Source organism: Podarcis bocagei, assembly GCF_964188305.1.
Source record: "Podarcis bocagei genome assembly, chromosome: 4".
Lineage (NCBI taxonomy): Eukaryota > Metazoa > Chordata > Lepidosauria > Squamata > Lacertidae > Podarcis > Podarcis bocagei.
The window spans coordinates 30,595,763-30,612,293 of NC_138128.1; the positions used below are offsets into that span (position 1 = coordinate 30,595,763).

General features: G+C 45.8%; 1 protein-coding gene across 1 annotated transcript in view; it reads right to left on the minus strand.

Moving 5' to 3' along the window:
• COL4A3 (collagen type IV alpha 3 chain) overlaps positions 1 to 16,515 on the minus strand; it is an 85,059-nt gene extending 68,544 nt beyond the window's left edge. The window contains exon 1 of the mRNA XM_081192519.1: positions 16,078 to 16,515. Coding sequence (XP_081048645.1) covers positions 16,078 to 16,194 — 117 coding nt within the window. The 5' untranslated portion in view covers positions 16,195 to 16,515. The remainder of the gene's footprint in view (positions 1 to 16,077) is intronic.
• Between the last annotated feature and the right edge of the window lie 16 nt (positions 16,516 to 16,531).

Below are 16,531 nucleotides of genomic sequence, written 5' to 3' on the forward strand. Positions count from 1 at the left end.
CTTTAGATTGTTTTTCAGTTCATTACTGAAATAATGTAATTTCCTGGAGAGTTGCAAATGGTGCACAAGGATCCAGCAGCGGGCTATGGGGCACCAAATGCTGCTGGTGTGCAAGCTGGGATTCATTGAACTCAAAGGGGCTTACTTCTGAGTAAACACGTACAGGATTGCACTGCTAATTTAGCATGCAGAGGGGGTAGGGTGAACACCGAATGAATTTCTAGGGGCCAGATTCAACACAAGGACTTCTGCTGGCATAGTGGGACTTTCCATCTTCTCCTCCCCCTGTACCCCCCAAAATTGGCTTGGGAAAACCCAAGAACAGTGGGTGGGTGGGTGGATAATTCTGTCTGGCAAGGTGAAATGCTTGTGTGGAAGGAAGGATTGCCAGAGCACCACACTGAATTCCTCCCAAGGTTAGAAATGGAATTAACAAATTGTTGGTGCAGAACACACACAAACGGTCAGTTGGCAAGTCTGTTTATTAATTATTACTGAAAAAAGTTACCCATTTAGCCGAGGATAGCCTGGTGAAAAAAAAGATAGCCTGGTGAAAAAGAGCACAGGGCTTCTGCATCTTTAATAGTAGTAATAGAAAAGGGACTTCAAGAAGATAGCTACCCCTCCTGCCATCCCTTTTTCTATACAACTTTTAAGGTGCAATGTTCCTGTGCTCTTTTACAGGAGTTATGTCCTCTTTCCCCATATGACTACCCTAAGAGCAGTGCTCTCCCCACCCAGGGAGTACTCAAGAGTAAGAAGTACCAGCACCTCTCCTTTTTTTGGTGTGATGCTTACTGTAATAACTTCATGATAAGTTCCAGCTTCTATTTTTCTGGGGCGGTGGGGGGGGGATAAGCACTGCCTAGGAGAACACATATATTCTTATACTGCTGCTGCACACCAGTCTCTTTGATGTGAATAGCAGCAATAGGGGGGGGGAACAAAACTGAAAGGTGAAATAGGTTTTGAAGGAGCATGTTATATCAAGTTTGTTAAAAGAATAACGGAGCGAGCAATCAAGAAAGTTTGTTTATAATGTTGAGAAGCTTTGCATTTGAGGGCCATGAGTAATGTGGGGAGGCGGTCTGAGTATATGGTACTTATATGCACTAGGCAGCTCTTTGTAGATGATGTATAGCCAAGACTATGTTGCGTAATCCTATGCATTTGAGAACTAAGGCTGCAATCTTAACCCCACTTAACTGGGAATAAGCTACACTGAATTCTATTGGATGTACCTTTGATATCTTTGAAAGCCATTTCCCCTAATATGATGCAACTTTGTGTGTTATTTTCACTAAAATACACTTTACCCTAGAACAGGCTTCTTCAACCTCCAGATGTTTTTGGCCTACAACTCCCATGATCCCTAGCTAGCAGGACCAGTGGTCAGGGATGATGGGAATTGTAGTCTCAAAACATCTGGAGGGCCAAGGTTGAAGAAGCCTGCCCTAGAATATGTATTTCTGTACACATCAAATACTTAGGCTGCAAATCTAAACACATTTACTTGGAAGAAAGCTCCACTGAACACAGTTACTTCTGAGTAAACATGCACAGGATCTCGCTTATAGCTAGGCATTTAATTATATTACTTTCGATTTACTGTATGAATTGAATCTGAAGCCACAATGCCAAATGAAACAGCTTTGCAAACTCAAGAATAATTACTGGACGGTACTTGACCTCTGCAGAATCTGGTTGGCAGATATAAATAGCATTTATTTGAATCACAGTCTATAAGAATAGTTATGATTACACTAATTTCAATGCAATCCATTCCTTTGATTATTCCCTTCCCCTCCTAAAAAAAAAAGCCCTGTGAACTAACAGGCTCACAAAAGTTGCTATTTGGTGATGACACTATAATAAAAAATAAACTGAAATAGGAAACATTAAAGTTGGATAAAATTAGCACAAGAAGAGTGCATTGAATAGGATAGTAATAAGATACTGTGAAAAGACTGCTGCAATCTGAAACTTTGACTGTGAACTAGAGCCAATATAACTTCTTGTTCCTGATTTCATTGACAATTGTGGGATTATATTTTGTTTACTTGATTGAAGGCACCATCAATGGGACCTGTTCTGGATTGGCACTTGATTAATAACATCCAGCCACAAAAAAATTTTTTTACATCACCTCGACCTTTGTTTTAAGAACAGATTTGTACCAGCTGACGCTGTATAAAAGGATTACTGATTTACTCATAGAATTTGGTCAAACTGTAAAAAGTGAGCAGTGGGCAGTAATGAGGCATGTACTGAGTCTTTTGTGTTACATAATCACCATGTCAACTAAGCATTACAGAAACCGCTATCATCACATTGCTCCAAATGCAGATTATAGTCTGGAGAAATGGCCGGAAGCAAAGGAGAAAAAACATCTGTGCTGCTTAATCCGAGGCAACAGAGGATGTGATAAAGAGGAGAAGAGGAGAGCAGTAGAGGTAAAAGGTGAGGCAATGCTTAAGAAGGCAGGTAGGTACTCATCAGTGGCGTAGTGTGGGGGGTGCAGGGGGGGCCGGCCGCACCGGGCGCAACATCTGGGGGTTAGGTTTAGGTTAGGTTTAGGGGGCGCAAATCCATGGGTTAGGGGGCGCAAATCCATGGGTTAGGGGGCGCAAATTACTTGCTTTGCCCCAGGTGCTGACAACCCACGCTACGCCACTGGTACTCATACAAGCGCAACAATGAGAGTAGGTGAGATTGGTGACCAGAGAAGCCAATTTAGGGTTTAGAAGGACTTTAAGTACAGGCAAGTGTGAAAAATACATTCAGAATGATTCAAACATTTGGAATTTTTATTTCATCTAGCATTATCATTATAAGAAAGTAGAACTAATGGATTACTCTTGTACAGTTTTTTTTAAACTGGGGAACAATGCCAGGGAAGGTGTGTGAACCATTACTTAAGTGCAAGACTAACATTTCTGTAAGCAGCCCTTCTAACTTTCAAGTATTATCTGGCCAGATAAAGCAGCATCATTTGCAGTGCTTCTAGAAGCTGAGATTTGTTTTTGTTTTTTTGCAAGAGAATGAATAGGGAGTTTAATCTTGTGAGCTTAATCTCGAACAGCCAAAGCTTTACTTTCCAGTAGCAGAGATCAATGATCATGCAGAAAGAAACTGTGGCCAGTGCCCATTCTCTAAAGTTCAAAAAGTAAACACACCAAATTAGTACACCTTACAGTGGTACCTCAGGTTAAGTACTTAATCATTCCAGAGGTCCGTACTTAACCTGAAACTGTTCTTAACCTGAAGCACCACGTTAGCTAATGGGGCCTCCTGCTGCTGTCACGCCGCCGGAGCACGATTTCTGTTCTCATCCTGAAGCAGAGATCTTAACCTGAAGCATTATTTCTGGGTTAGCAGAGTCTGTAACCTGAAGCGTATGTAACCTGAGGTACCACTGTATAGCTGATGCAGATATTTGGGACAGGGAGAAAGCACTACTTAATGTAAAAACTTCTTTGCTATTGAGAAATACCTGTAGCAAACTGCTTGGTGCATGTAATTTCCTACAGAATTGTAAATTGCAGGTGTTGAGACTGTGATTTAGACTGGGAGTGGAGCAGGGGGCAAAGAGTTAAAGCCCTCCTACCCCCATGCCAGGCTAGCAATCTGAATCAGGGCCCCCACACCTGTAAATTGTTCTTGTTTTTTAGAAATTGTGCAATGGGCATCTTGTCTTGTCTGAGTCTTAGCTGTTGTTCCCGAGATGCCACAACCGCTGCACTCCTTATCTATGCCTTCCCAGACATTTCCCCCCATGCTATTGCTCTGATCTATTCTACAGGCCTTTTAAGTTCACTATGCTGCCACAGGTATGTTTCTAGCTCTACCCCTCATACAATTCATGATCTGTTCACAACATCCTCTGCCACAAGGTGTATGATGAAGACTTGCTTTGATGGTTTTAGAAGTGTATTAAATAAACTCAGCGGCTTTTATTTGCTTCTTTGATTGATTGATTGATTGATTGATTGAGTTATACACCACCCTTTATCATAAGATCTCATGGCAGTTCACAGAATAAAATAAAGGATAAAAACTAGTAAATAAGTAAAACAGAACAGTAAAACAAGGTCCTCTGATGAACGCAGACTCTGAGACAGTTTATATGGGGAGAGGCGGTCATTCAGGTATTGCAGTCCTGAGCCATTTAAGGGTTTATATGTCAAAACCAGTATTTTGAATTGGACCCAGAAACTAACTAGCAACCAGTGCTGTCAGGCCAGGATTGGTGAAATATGCTCTAACCGTCTTGTCCCAGTGAGCAACCTAGCCACTGAATTCTCCACCAGCTGAAGCTTCCAAACCATCTTCAAAGGCAGCCCTACGTATAACACATTGCAGTGCAACAACTAAACAGGAACATATGGGCAGGGCTGGCATCTGCACCTGACACCCTTGAGAAACTGCCTTGATCCAAATGCCAGGGCAGCATGTCTTGCCTGCTCTGTGTTCCCATTATTATTATTATTATTCTACCCCTCCTTGTTTTTATTTTTCTGGCCCAGCACTCTGAGCAGTGCCAGTCAGCTGGATCTAGCCATGCTTTTGATTTCCCTCCTCTCTGGGGCACTGCGGTAAATTAAAGAGGAATGTATACACAGCTGCCCAGTGCTGCTTGGAGCCATTGCAACCAACCAAGTTCAAAAGGGCCGAATGACACAGGGCATCTTCCTCTCAAGGCAGGCGCCAACCCTGCACCAAGATTCAGAGGTGGCAAGCCACTGAGGGCCAGTTGCTGGGGAGACAAATGAGGGAGGGCCTCAGAGTTCCTCTGAGCATGTTCAGAGCGCACTGCTCAAAGGCAGTATCTCAGTGGAAGCACCAGCCCTGAGATGAGACCCTATGGCAGAGGAGCCATAGTTCAGTGGTAGAGCACCAAACTTACTTACTTACATTTATATCTCAACTTCCCTCTGAGGAGCTTAAGGTGGACTATGTAGTGCTCCTTCTCCCTATTTTAGCCTCACAACAACTCTGTGAAGTAGGCTAGGCTGAGAGTGAGTGACTGGCCCGAGGTCACCCAGTGAGCTTCCCAGCTGAGTGGGGATTTGAACCCTGGTCTCCCAGGTCCTGATTCAACACTCTAACCCCCTACAACATACCATGTTTCCTTTTCCTCCTTCCGACACCACTTTGTGAACACTCATGTGCTCTTTATGGTTGGATTTGACATATTTGCTACATCTTCTTTTCCACAGGCTGAACAAGCCTCGTGGCAAAATGAAACCTCACCTGGCTGGTAGTGAGAAGGACAACAGTCAGAGCGGAGCATGTGAGAGCTGGGAAGAAGCTAGCAGAAGCCAGAGGCTGAGAGCCATGATGGATTCCTGCTTGAGTCCAAGGCTGCAACTATGGGAGAAGCAAGACCTTCCAGGGTGTTAATGCTGTCAGCCCTGGATGTATATATGTGTAAATAAATGATACACCATAAAGATACCAGAGTCTATGCCATGGGTAGGCAAACTAAGGCCCAGAGGCTGGATCCAGCCCAAATGCCTTCTAAATCTGGCACGCAGACGGTCTGGGAATCAGCATGTTTTTACGTGAGTAGAATGTGTGCTTTTATTTAAAATGCATCTCTGGGTTATTTGTGGGGCATAGGAATTTGTTCATTCCCCCCCCCCAAAAAAAAATAGTCCAGCCTCCCACAAGGTCTGAGGGACCGTGGACCAGCCCCCTGCTGAAAAAGTTTGCTGACCCCTGGTCTATGCTGTCCCTCATTATTCCAAGGAAACCAAACCTGGGTATTGCACCCTCTAAGGCAAGTATTATGCCCTCTCACTGGGGCCTCCATGCGGCGCGCTGATGTCACAAGCTGGAGCTGCAGGGCAGTGGCAGGACGTGTGTGCTCTTCCTTGAGCTGGGGAGTGCTACCATGGCCGCAAGTCTCACCGTCCACCCACCTCTTCCACTGGTGCTGCACGCTGTGTGGCCAAGGGATTCAAGGGCTCATCCTCTCCCAGTTCTTGCTCAGCATGCTGCTCAGGTGAGGCAGGCGGGCAGGACAGGGAGCAGCTGCAGATTTTGCGCCTGGGGCAATTGCCCTGGTAGGCCCCTTTCCCCCATGCTATGCCTCTGCCTGGAACCCCTGGAATCTCTCGCCACTTGAAGATTGGGGTAGCATGCAACAGTATATAAAGCATTTTGGCCACAACGCCTGAAGAGAGGGCACAGCCACCCAAAGAATTAAATCAGCGGTATTTGGATGCAATGACCTGCCAAGGAAGCTGCAAGGCGAAGCAAGGGAGGATACTATATCTGTTTAGGTATGTTAAGGAATGCTATTAGAAAATTGGTAAAGAATGTAAATAACAATTATAGCACCCAAAACTTCCCAGGACAAACAGTGTGTTGGGGGAGGGATTTTGCTTTGAAATTCCCTTGCTATTACAACATTAGCAGGCTTTTTCACAGGCTTGTAATATAGTACATTTCAATTATTAATGTTTTTAATGTTCTGGTGGAATAATTTTTACTGTGCATTTTAATTATATATGGATTTCATAATTGATCTTATAGTTGTAAATGGGTAACAAACCACATGGGCATATACATTTAATAATAACAATAATAATATAAACAGAAAAAATGATGTTTATTTATAAATCATCTAAGTCAGAAATGAGCGCTGAGATAAATTTATGAGGGTGAGATAAATGATTCAGAATTGAGAACAGCCAAAAAAGAAGAAAAAGTGGCCAATTGCAACCATGCACAAATAAAGTATATATAAAAATATAGAATAGATGTAAGTCATTTCTATCTGCACAAATAATTTACAATGGAAATAAGTATTTTCTATTGTAGATTCCCCCCCTGTGAAATAACTATATCAGTTATTTGCATTTACATTTAACTTGTAATATTGGCCAAAAAAAAGGTGTTTTACAGTATTATCATTTTGCATTAAATGCATTATTATAGGCTTTATATTTCTGAAATTAAGGGCACAATCTGAACCCTAGAACTGTCAGGGTTATGGGGTTAAGAATCCAGTGGATCTCTGACTGAGTCAGGATGTTCCAAGCTCAGCCGGGTTACACCAGCATAACTTCCTCACCTGGCCCAAGTAGAGATATGCCAGCATCTCTTGCCCATCCCGGCTCAGCTGGGACACAGCATGGCCACGTGACCCTGGGAACCCGGCATAAGTTGAGCAATCAAAAAGAGTGGTTTAAAAGGCTTGTTTCTCCTAGGCTTAGCCCTGCTCCTGAACAGAGTCTAGATCTGGCATAACTTTTGCCAGTAACGCTGCAGCTAGGATAATTTACACTGGCTCCCCATAGTTAGGCTTGCTCCCCCAATTCATTACATTGTGGCTTATTGTATATAATTTTTTGCAAAATGGCAATCCGTGTTTGGTTTTCATTGCTTTTGTACACAAAAGAGCTATCTCAGTCCTTGTTGCTGTCCTTGGTGAAGCACACAGCTTCCAGCTGTTAGGATATTTCCGTTCCACCTTAAAAGGGAGCAGGCTGTGAGTCACAGAGTCTGCGTATTTCCTGTTCACAGGATGTTTATGTTTTCTGTTGCTTTCGTTTTCTCTCTGTGTGTCGTAGACACTAAAGCAGGCAGTCATGTTTTTCTGTGTTCTGATCAACGCTGAATAAACTTGTAAATAATGCTCTCCTGAGTGCAACTTTTGGCTGTGCATTATCTGCTGATAAAGAGTGTGCATCAGCTCTAGAATGTTCTGGAGCTCATGTCGCTAATTGCTGATACTGCATGTCTACGGGAGGTCGATGGATCGTCCGGCAGCTGGCTTGGGGGCCATTATGGACTTTATCTCCCTGGCAGTATCCCAACAACAGGTTTCGGGCCCAGATTCACAGCACTTACAGGAGAGTAAGACTGTGACAGACAGCGTTGAGGTATGTGGGAAAAGTGAAAGTAAGGCTTTTCTGTTTGCCGCGGCAAGGGCTTCAGATGTCCGGCTGGCCTAATTGGTCTGGGAGCTGAGCCAAGCAGGCTTCGTGACTAATGGGAGCCAAGATAAGGAGTCTCTGAAGTGAAAAAGATTCACGGCTCAAGTAAAAGGCTGAGATGGATCTTTTACAATCCTCAGAGGCTGCTCCGTCTCCACCAAAGCTAAATGGCCACAACCATCAGACCTGGGCAAGGTACTGTGAGGGCCAGATGAGAAAGCTTGGAGTGTGGAATACCGTTTCTGAGAACCCCCCAGCCCCTGTGACAGATGATTGGAGGGCACAGGACTCAAGAGCGATGGGGATAATTTTGCTCTCAGTAGCTCCTGAAGAGTTAATCACCCTGGCTGACAAGGCCAGTGCCTGTGAGATGTGGGACGGGCTTAGAGCCTGTCATCTCCGACAAGAGGCTGGGTCTGTGTTGCTTTATTTCAGAAAGCTGCACAGGAAGCGTTTGGAGCCAGGGGAAGACCTTAGAGCCCACGTTTTACATTTGCAGCATCTCAGACAGGAATTGACTCAGAGAGGTTTCAATATGCCTGAGTCACTGTTTGCAATTCTCATCCTGGACTCCCTGGATGAAAGCTACCATGCCGTGGCAAGTCAGCTGGCGACCCTCCCTGCGCAAGACCTCACTGCTACAAAGGTCTTGGTGACTTTGCAAAACGAGTACGATAGAAGGAATGCAACTGAGTCGGCTTGTGCGCTCCAGGGGGAGCAATGTGGGACAGCATTCCAGCCTCCAGGGGGAGCCAAAGCGTTGGCAGCTGTGAAGTGCTGGAACTGTGGGACCCAAGGTCACACTCAGAAGTTTTGTCCAAAGACTGGAAATAAACAAAGGAAGAAGCCAGCAGATGGCCAGAAGCAGAAGGGGGGTGGAAAGCCCAAGCCAGGGAAAAACAAGGCTTTGTTTGCTGGCACAGCTTCACCAAAGGCTAAAGGCAAGTCTGATGGCCAGGAGCAGGGGGGGCAAGCTGCAAAAGCCCACGCCGGTGGAAAACAAGGTTTTGCTTGCCAGAAAGACTGCTCCAAAGGCCAAAGCCAGATTTGTTGTAGATTCTGGTGCATCAAGGCACATTGCCAACAATCGGCACCTGTTTATCTCCTTCACGCCTCAAGAAGGTGAGATCCACCTGGCTGACGGAAAGACGTTACAGATTGCAGGAGAAGGGACTGTGAAACTGGCAAGTCTGCACACGACCATCAAAGATGTACTGTATGTTCCAGGCGCTGCAGACAATTTGCTCAGTGTCCCACAGCTGACTGGGCGTGGTTTTGAGATTTCCTTCAAGAGGAGCGTCTGTGTCATCAGGAAAGGCAAAGAGGACATTTTGCATGCAAAGTTTATGGATGGATTGTTCTGTATAACTTATGATGACAATGGTGCTGTTGTGTCTAATGCTGATTCTTGTTGTGTTGCACAAACTAACAAAGTTCTTCATGCAGGATGCATTCACGATGCACACAGAAGGTTTTGTCACCTCTCTTGGAAGGCACTGGCCAAGATGCCAGAGATGGTTGAGGGTTTGAACATCAAACCCTGTAAGTTTCACATGAAATGTGTATCTTGTGCAGAGAACAAGATGAAGGTTGCTCCAAAAGGCAAGGAGTCTAGCAGGCAGGCTTCCAAACCCTACCAGCTAGTGAACGCAGACCTGGTTGGTCCACTTGCGCCCTCTTTGGGTGGAGCAAGGTACTTCATGGTTCTAATTGATTCTTTTTCTAGGTACATTCATGTGTTTATGCTCGAGCAGAAATCGCAAGCGTTTCCTAAGTTCAAGGCATTCTGTGCTTGGTTGGAGAATGTTCACGATAAACGTATTGGCTGTCTCTTTACTGATCGGGGCGGGGAGTTCACTTCTCAGCAGTTTGAAGCTTTCCTGACTGAGAAGGGAATCCAGCATGACTTGTCAACGCCTAGATTGCCATGGATGAATGGGCTTGCGGAGCGAGCAAATCAAACTTTGCTTCAAGGCATGAAAACATTGTTGCATGATGCCAATTTCCCTGATAAGTATTGGGGGGAAACTCTGTCGAATTTTGTTTACACTTTTAATCACAGATTGTCATCACCTATTGGTTGTACCCCCTATGAGAAGATGTTTGGTAAGAAACCCAACATCAAGCACATGAGAATCTTTGGTTCTGACATGTGGGTACACACCCCACAAAGCAACAAGCTTGGGAAGCGTGGGGCACATGGTTTGTTCATGGGGTACGAAAAAGGTGCATACAGGGTATGGATGACTGACTCTAAGTCCATTAAGTTCACAAAGAGTGTTGAGTACAATCCTAAGTGGGGGGGAAATGTGGGAATTTTTCAGAGTTACCCAGAGGAGGATGAAGGTGATGTCAAGGAAGCAGATAGAGCTGAGGAAGCTGCTGAGGATGATGATGATGATGATCAGAGTTTGGATTCCAGTTCACTGGGCGGCGCTGCTGCTGGTGTCAGTGACAGTGATGACACAGCAGACTACAAGAGCGCAAAGGCCTCAGTCAGACCATCTGATGCGTCTGACAATGAACTGGAAGAACCACTGTTCACCATTGGTCGCTTTTCTCCTAAGAAAGAGGAGATGAGTCCAGAAGACTTGCGTCTAGTACGCAGATCTGAGAGGGCCACGAAGGGCAGACCTCCAAAGAGATTTGCTGATGAGTTTGCTAAGACAGCAACTGCTGTTCTTAGTAGCTCAGAGAGGGTGTGGGAACCTTCAAGCTTCAAAGAGGTTCAGGAGTTAACCTCTAAAGATGCTGAGCCTTGGCTTAATGCCATGAAGGCTGAAGTTGATTCCTTGAACAGGAACCAAACTTGGGAACTGGTACCGGTAGCCCCAGGGATGAAACTGGTTGGCAGCAAATGGGTCTTCAAGGCCAAGACAGACCAGAATGGCAAGGTTGTCAGACACAAAGCCAGATTGGTTGCCAGAGGTTTTTCACAGGTACCAGGACAGGATTACCACGAGACCTACTCACCCACCGTCAAATATGAGAGCATTCGGCTGATGCTCAAGATTGCTGCGGAGGAGAAACTGCATGTTTCCCATTGTGACATTAATACAGCTTTTTTGTACAGGATTTTGGGGGAGGAGCTGTTTATGCTTCCACCTGATGGGATGCAGATACAGAAGGGAATGGTCTGTAAACTGCGGGAATCCTTATATGGTCTCAAGCAAAGTGCTAGGTGTTGGAACACGAAACTCACTGAGACGTTGCTTTCTCTAGGTTTTCACCAGGGCAAAGCTGATCCATGTGTGTTTGTCAAGGAGGAGGGGCAAAACAAACTGTATTGTTTATGTTTTGTTGATGATCTTCTGATGTTTTGGAAGAATCAGGCTTTCTACCAAAGCACCCTAGCTCAGCTGAAGGAGCACTTTGACATGAAGGATCTTGGTGAGGTATCCAACTATCTTTCTCTGCAGGTGAAGAGGGACCAAGCAGGTAACTTTCTGGTACACCAAACACAGAAAATTGCTGATGTATTAACCAGGTTGAATTAGGTTGATGCAAACCCAGCAGACACACCGATGGTGACAGGTTACCAGGTAGACAGTACTGCTGAAGCGTTTTCTGACATAACGCTGTACAGATGCATTCTAGGCAAGTTGAATTTCATTGCTAGATGTTCAAGACCTGACATAGCTGTAAGCACTAACCTGCTTAGCAGACATGCTAACAATCCTACTGTTCAGGATTGGAAAGCTCTGAAGCGCATAGCCTGCTATTTGAAAGGGACTATGCACTACAGGCTGAGGTTCACCAGTCAGAATAATAATAATAATAATAATAATAATAATAATAATAAATTTTATTTATATCCCGCCCTCCCCAGCCGAAGCCGGGCTCAGGGCGGCTAACAACACTAAGACTGGAGGTCTTGAAATCTTTGCAGATGCAAGTTTTGGAAGTGACACCACGGATGGTACAAGCACTTCTGGAGTATGCTACATGTACAACCACTGCCTGTTTGACTGGCTGTGCAAGAAGCAGACGACAGTGAGCCTAAGTTCCTGTGAAGCAGAACTCAATGCTCTGTCATTTTCACTCATGGATTGTGAATGGTTGATGCAACTGTTTAAGGACATCAGAGTTTCTGTGAAATGTCCTATACAAGTGTATCAAGACAATAGATCGTGTTTGGCTTTGCTGAACTTGGAGAGTTGCAAGCAAAGGACCAAGTACTTGCAGATTAAGCTACATCGTGCAAGAGAGTGTATTCAGAAAGGACTCATTCAGGTGTCCTACATGGCAGGAAATGAAATTCCTGCTGATCTGTTGTCTAAGGTTGTTAACAGAGAACAACTTAAGGTTTACGTACAAAGGTTGCAATTGGGTTGAACCACAGGTACTACAGGTTACACGGAAAGGGGGAGGATGTTAGGATATTTCCGTTCCACCTTAAAAGGGAGCAGGCTGTGAGTCACAGAGTCTGCGTATTTCCTGTTCACAGGATGTTTATGTTTTCTGTTGCTTTCGTTTTCTCTCTCTGTGTCGTAGACACTAAAGCAGGCAGTCATGTTTTTCTGTGTTCTGATCAACGCTGAATAAACTTGTAAATAATGCTCTCCTTAGTGCAACTTTTGGCTGTGCATTATCTGCTGATAAAGAGTGTGCATCGGCTCTAGAATGTTCTGGAGCTCATGTCGCTAATTGCTGATACTGCGTGTCTATGGGAGGTCGATGGATCGTCCGGCAGCTGGCTTGGGGGCCATGATGGACTTTATCTCCCTGGCAGTATCCCAACACCAGCTGGATACCGCCTCTCCAAAAAAAACCAGATTAGGACTGTGGCACAGAGGAGAGAATTTCACCTTTTTAACCCACCCAATGTCACACCTGAGGCTGCTGTTTGCCTCCTGAAGGCACTGTTTGCTACATCATTTTCTGCTGGGGATTCCAGTACGCATAGTCCCAGTGGAGAAGACTCCCCACAATGGCCTACCCACGGTCATCCCCTTCCGCTGCCTTGCCCTAGATGAACTTGAGGAGCAGGGGAAGTGGGTGCTATGGGCAGTACTCACTGGGCCAAAGTGAGCAGAGCCCTCATTTGCCTGTGAACAGGGATGTTAGTTAGTCCAACGCACTCTGTTGGAAAGCTTGCAACATCCTGATTTCCTCCTCTTTTTTAAAAACAAATGTTATTAAAACAACTAGAAAAGGTTCAAAAAGAGCAATCAGGTTTATAAAAGCCTGGAGCACATCCCCCATGAGAAAATGCTAGAGTGTTCAGGGATTGCTATTTTTTAAAAGGGGGTGGGGAAGATGACTAAAGGGGAATATGACAGAGGTTTATCAAATTGCGGAAGAATGTGTAGAGAAGTTTTTCCCTCTCTAATTAGAACTCAGGGTCACTAATGACGTTGATGGAGAGTTAGATTTAGGACACACAAGACGAAGTACTTCTTTACACAATGCATAAATTTAAAGTACCAGTATTTGCTGCCACAACGTGTAGTGATTATAGCTCTTAGCTTTAATGGTTTTAAAGGAAGATAGGACACATTCATAGATGATAAATCTGTTAGTGGTTGTTAGCCATTGTTCAAAGGGCCCATGCCTCATAACAGGAGTTGCTAGAGGGAGGGTGGTTGTTTTCATGGCCTGCTTAAATATGAAACAAGACGTTGGATGTTGGACAAGTCTACTTATCATCTCATCCAGTAGGTCCCTTCTTATGACAGCCCAATTACTCCTGCTTTCAATTTGTGGCACACTGTGATCCAAATAACATAAATTAATTGGGGATGGTAAGAAGGCATGGAGGGAGCAGGTTTGGGCCAACAGGTTATATTTAAATACCCTTTGGTCCCTCCAGCCTATAAAGCTATAATCAGGATTCCCAGATAGAATATTGGTTTATTGTGGACATTACAGTGAATCATAGAATCATAGAGTTGGAAGAGACCACAAGGGCCATCGAGTCCAACCCCCTGCCAAGCAGGAAACACCATCAGAGCACTCCTGACATATGGTTGTCAAGCCTCTGCTTAAAGACCTCCAAAGAAGGAGACTCCACCACTCTCCTTGGCAGCAAATTCCACTGTCGAACAGCTCTTACTGTCAGGAAGTTCTTCCTAATGTTTAGGTGGAATCTTCTTTCTTGTAGTTTGGATCCATTGCTCCGTGTCCGCTTCTCTGGAGCAGCAGAAAACAACCTTTCTCCCTCCTCTATGTGACATCCTTTTATATATATTTTTTATATATTTGAACATGGCTATCATATCACCCCTTAACCTCCTCTTCTCCAGGCTAAACATGCCCAGCTCCCTTAGCCGTTCCTCATAAGGCATCGTTTCCAGGCCTTTGACCATTTTGGTTGCCCTCCTCTGGACACGTTCCAGTTTGTCAGTGTCCTTCTTGAATTGTGGTGCCCAGAACTGGACACAGTACTCCAGGTGAGGTCTGACCAGAGCAGAATACAGTGGCACTATTACTTCCCTTGATCTAGATGTTATACTCCTATTGATGCTGCCCAGAATTGCATTGGCTTTTTTAGCTGCCGCGTCACACTGTTGGCTCATGTCAAGTTTGTGGTCAACCAAGACTCCTAGATCCTTTTCACATGTACTGCTCTCAAGCCAGGTGTCCCCCATCTTGTATTTGTGCCTCTCATATAGTGGAAGGTGGAAGGTGTTACTGTAACAGCTACACAGCAGTGGCTGGAAACTGTTTGGGCCAGTGGGCACATTATCCAACTGGGAAAACTGTTGTGGGCAACACACACACACAACCCACACCCTATTCTACTGGATACATGCTTCTTTCAAGTTTAATCAGTGGAAGGAGGAGCACCAAAGAAAGCCTCTGTGGGAACACATGCCCCTGCAGAGGATGATGATGATGATAATTATAATTTATTGCATATTAAAAACATGATAAAACATCAAACATTAAAAACTTCCCTAAACAGGGCTGCCTTCAGATGTCTTCTAAAAGTCAGATAGTTGTTTATTTCCTTGACTTCTGATGGGAGGGCATTCCACAGGGAAGGCGCCACTACCGAGAAGGCCCTCTGCCTGGTTCCCTGTAACCTCACATCTTGCAGTGAGGGGGAACCGCCAGAAGGCCCTCGGATCTGGAACTCAGTGTCTGGGCTGAATGATGGGGGTGGAGACACTCCTTCAGGCATACTGGGCCGAGGCTAGGTCAGCACCAACACTTTTAATTGTGCTTGGAAACGTACTGGGAGCGAATGTAGGTCTTTCAGGACCAGTGATGTCATGATGGTGACCCCTCCATACAGTGGCTTCAAAAGGATTGATGCAGTGCTGCTAAATTATCACCAGGCATGCATGCCTACAAATGGATTTTGGTTGCAGATTGGATGAGCATATGAGCCATACGGCAAACAGCATTGTCAACCCAGTACTGTAATTCATACAAGAGAAGTATCAGGCAAGCAGCTGCATCACCGCACTGTCTCTTTTCTTTTTTTCCTTTCTGGGATGGTTCTCACATTTACAACTTGACTGGCAAACATGTGGGGCAAACGACTAAAGACAGAAGGAACCCAAATATCCATCCATTTAACCATGCCAAAGACAGGCTGCCCATCACAAATTACCCTCCCAAATCCACCTGTGCAGTGCAGTGCAGATGCCAAGCAAAAGGCAGGTGCAACTCAGAAAGATACCTCCTGATGGACAAGCAAGCTTTAAAGAGCAGAAAACCAGAAGGTTCACCAGCCAATCTTGAGAGACAGGAATTGGTCTCAACCATGGGATCAGTCAGATTCTCAGAGTGAGCCAGAACGTTGGGCATGGAATGTCAGCAAGTAATTAATGAAGGCAAGAGTGCCTTTGAGCACACACAGAGTGTGATTTCCCCTTGCCACACAGTAACCATAACCACCTTCCCATACTTCTGGGTGGTGGGGTGGTGGAAGGTACAGCATGCACTGAGCTGCTCCCTTTTCCTCCTTTGGCAGAGTCCCTAGGCCTTTGGGCTACTTGAAAGATAAGACATTCCACACGTGAAGCCACTTCTACGCAGGACAGAGCTGCACCTGGACTTCTGCCTGTCACGCAACTTCTAAAGGCTACAGACGCCCTGTAAGAAACGAATAGGAAAGCAGAGCGGGAGGGACGTCAGCCAACCCCGAGGCAGCAGGTTTCAGCGCTGGCCCTCAACTCACCTTTGCAGCCTCAGCAATGGGGAGGCGGTCCTCCTGCTGCCCCGGCGAAGCGCTCAGCAGGGCAGCGAAAAACAACAGCCCGAGACACCAGGAGCCGGGGCGCGCGGGCTCCTTCATGCCTCGCGGCGCGCTTTCCCCTCAGCTCTCTGGCGCGCGCTCTCCCTCTCGGGTCCTCCTCTCTCTCTCGCCTTCTCAGTGCCACAGGTCGCGCGGTCCGCAGCTCCGTCCTTGACAGACCCGCTGTCCTCCTCCTCTTGCCACTTTCCCTCAGCGTCGAGTGAGTTCCCCCGACGGTGCGGCGGCGCGGCGCTGGCGCCTCTCTCTCTCTCTCTCTCTCGCTGCTTGCTTTGCGCCCCCCGAGAGAGGTCCGCGTATGGGCAGCCCCCTCGGGATAGCCCGGGGCGGGGCCGAAGCTGCGGGAAGGCGCGTGGAAGCTGGAGGTGCGAGAAGGGAG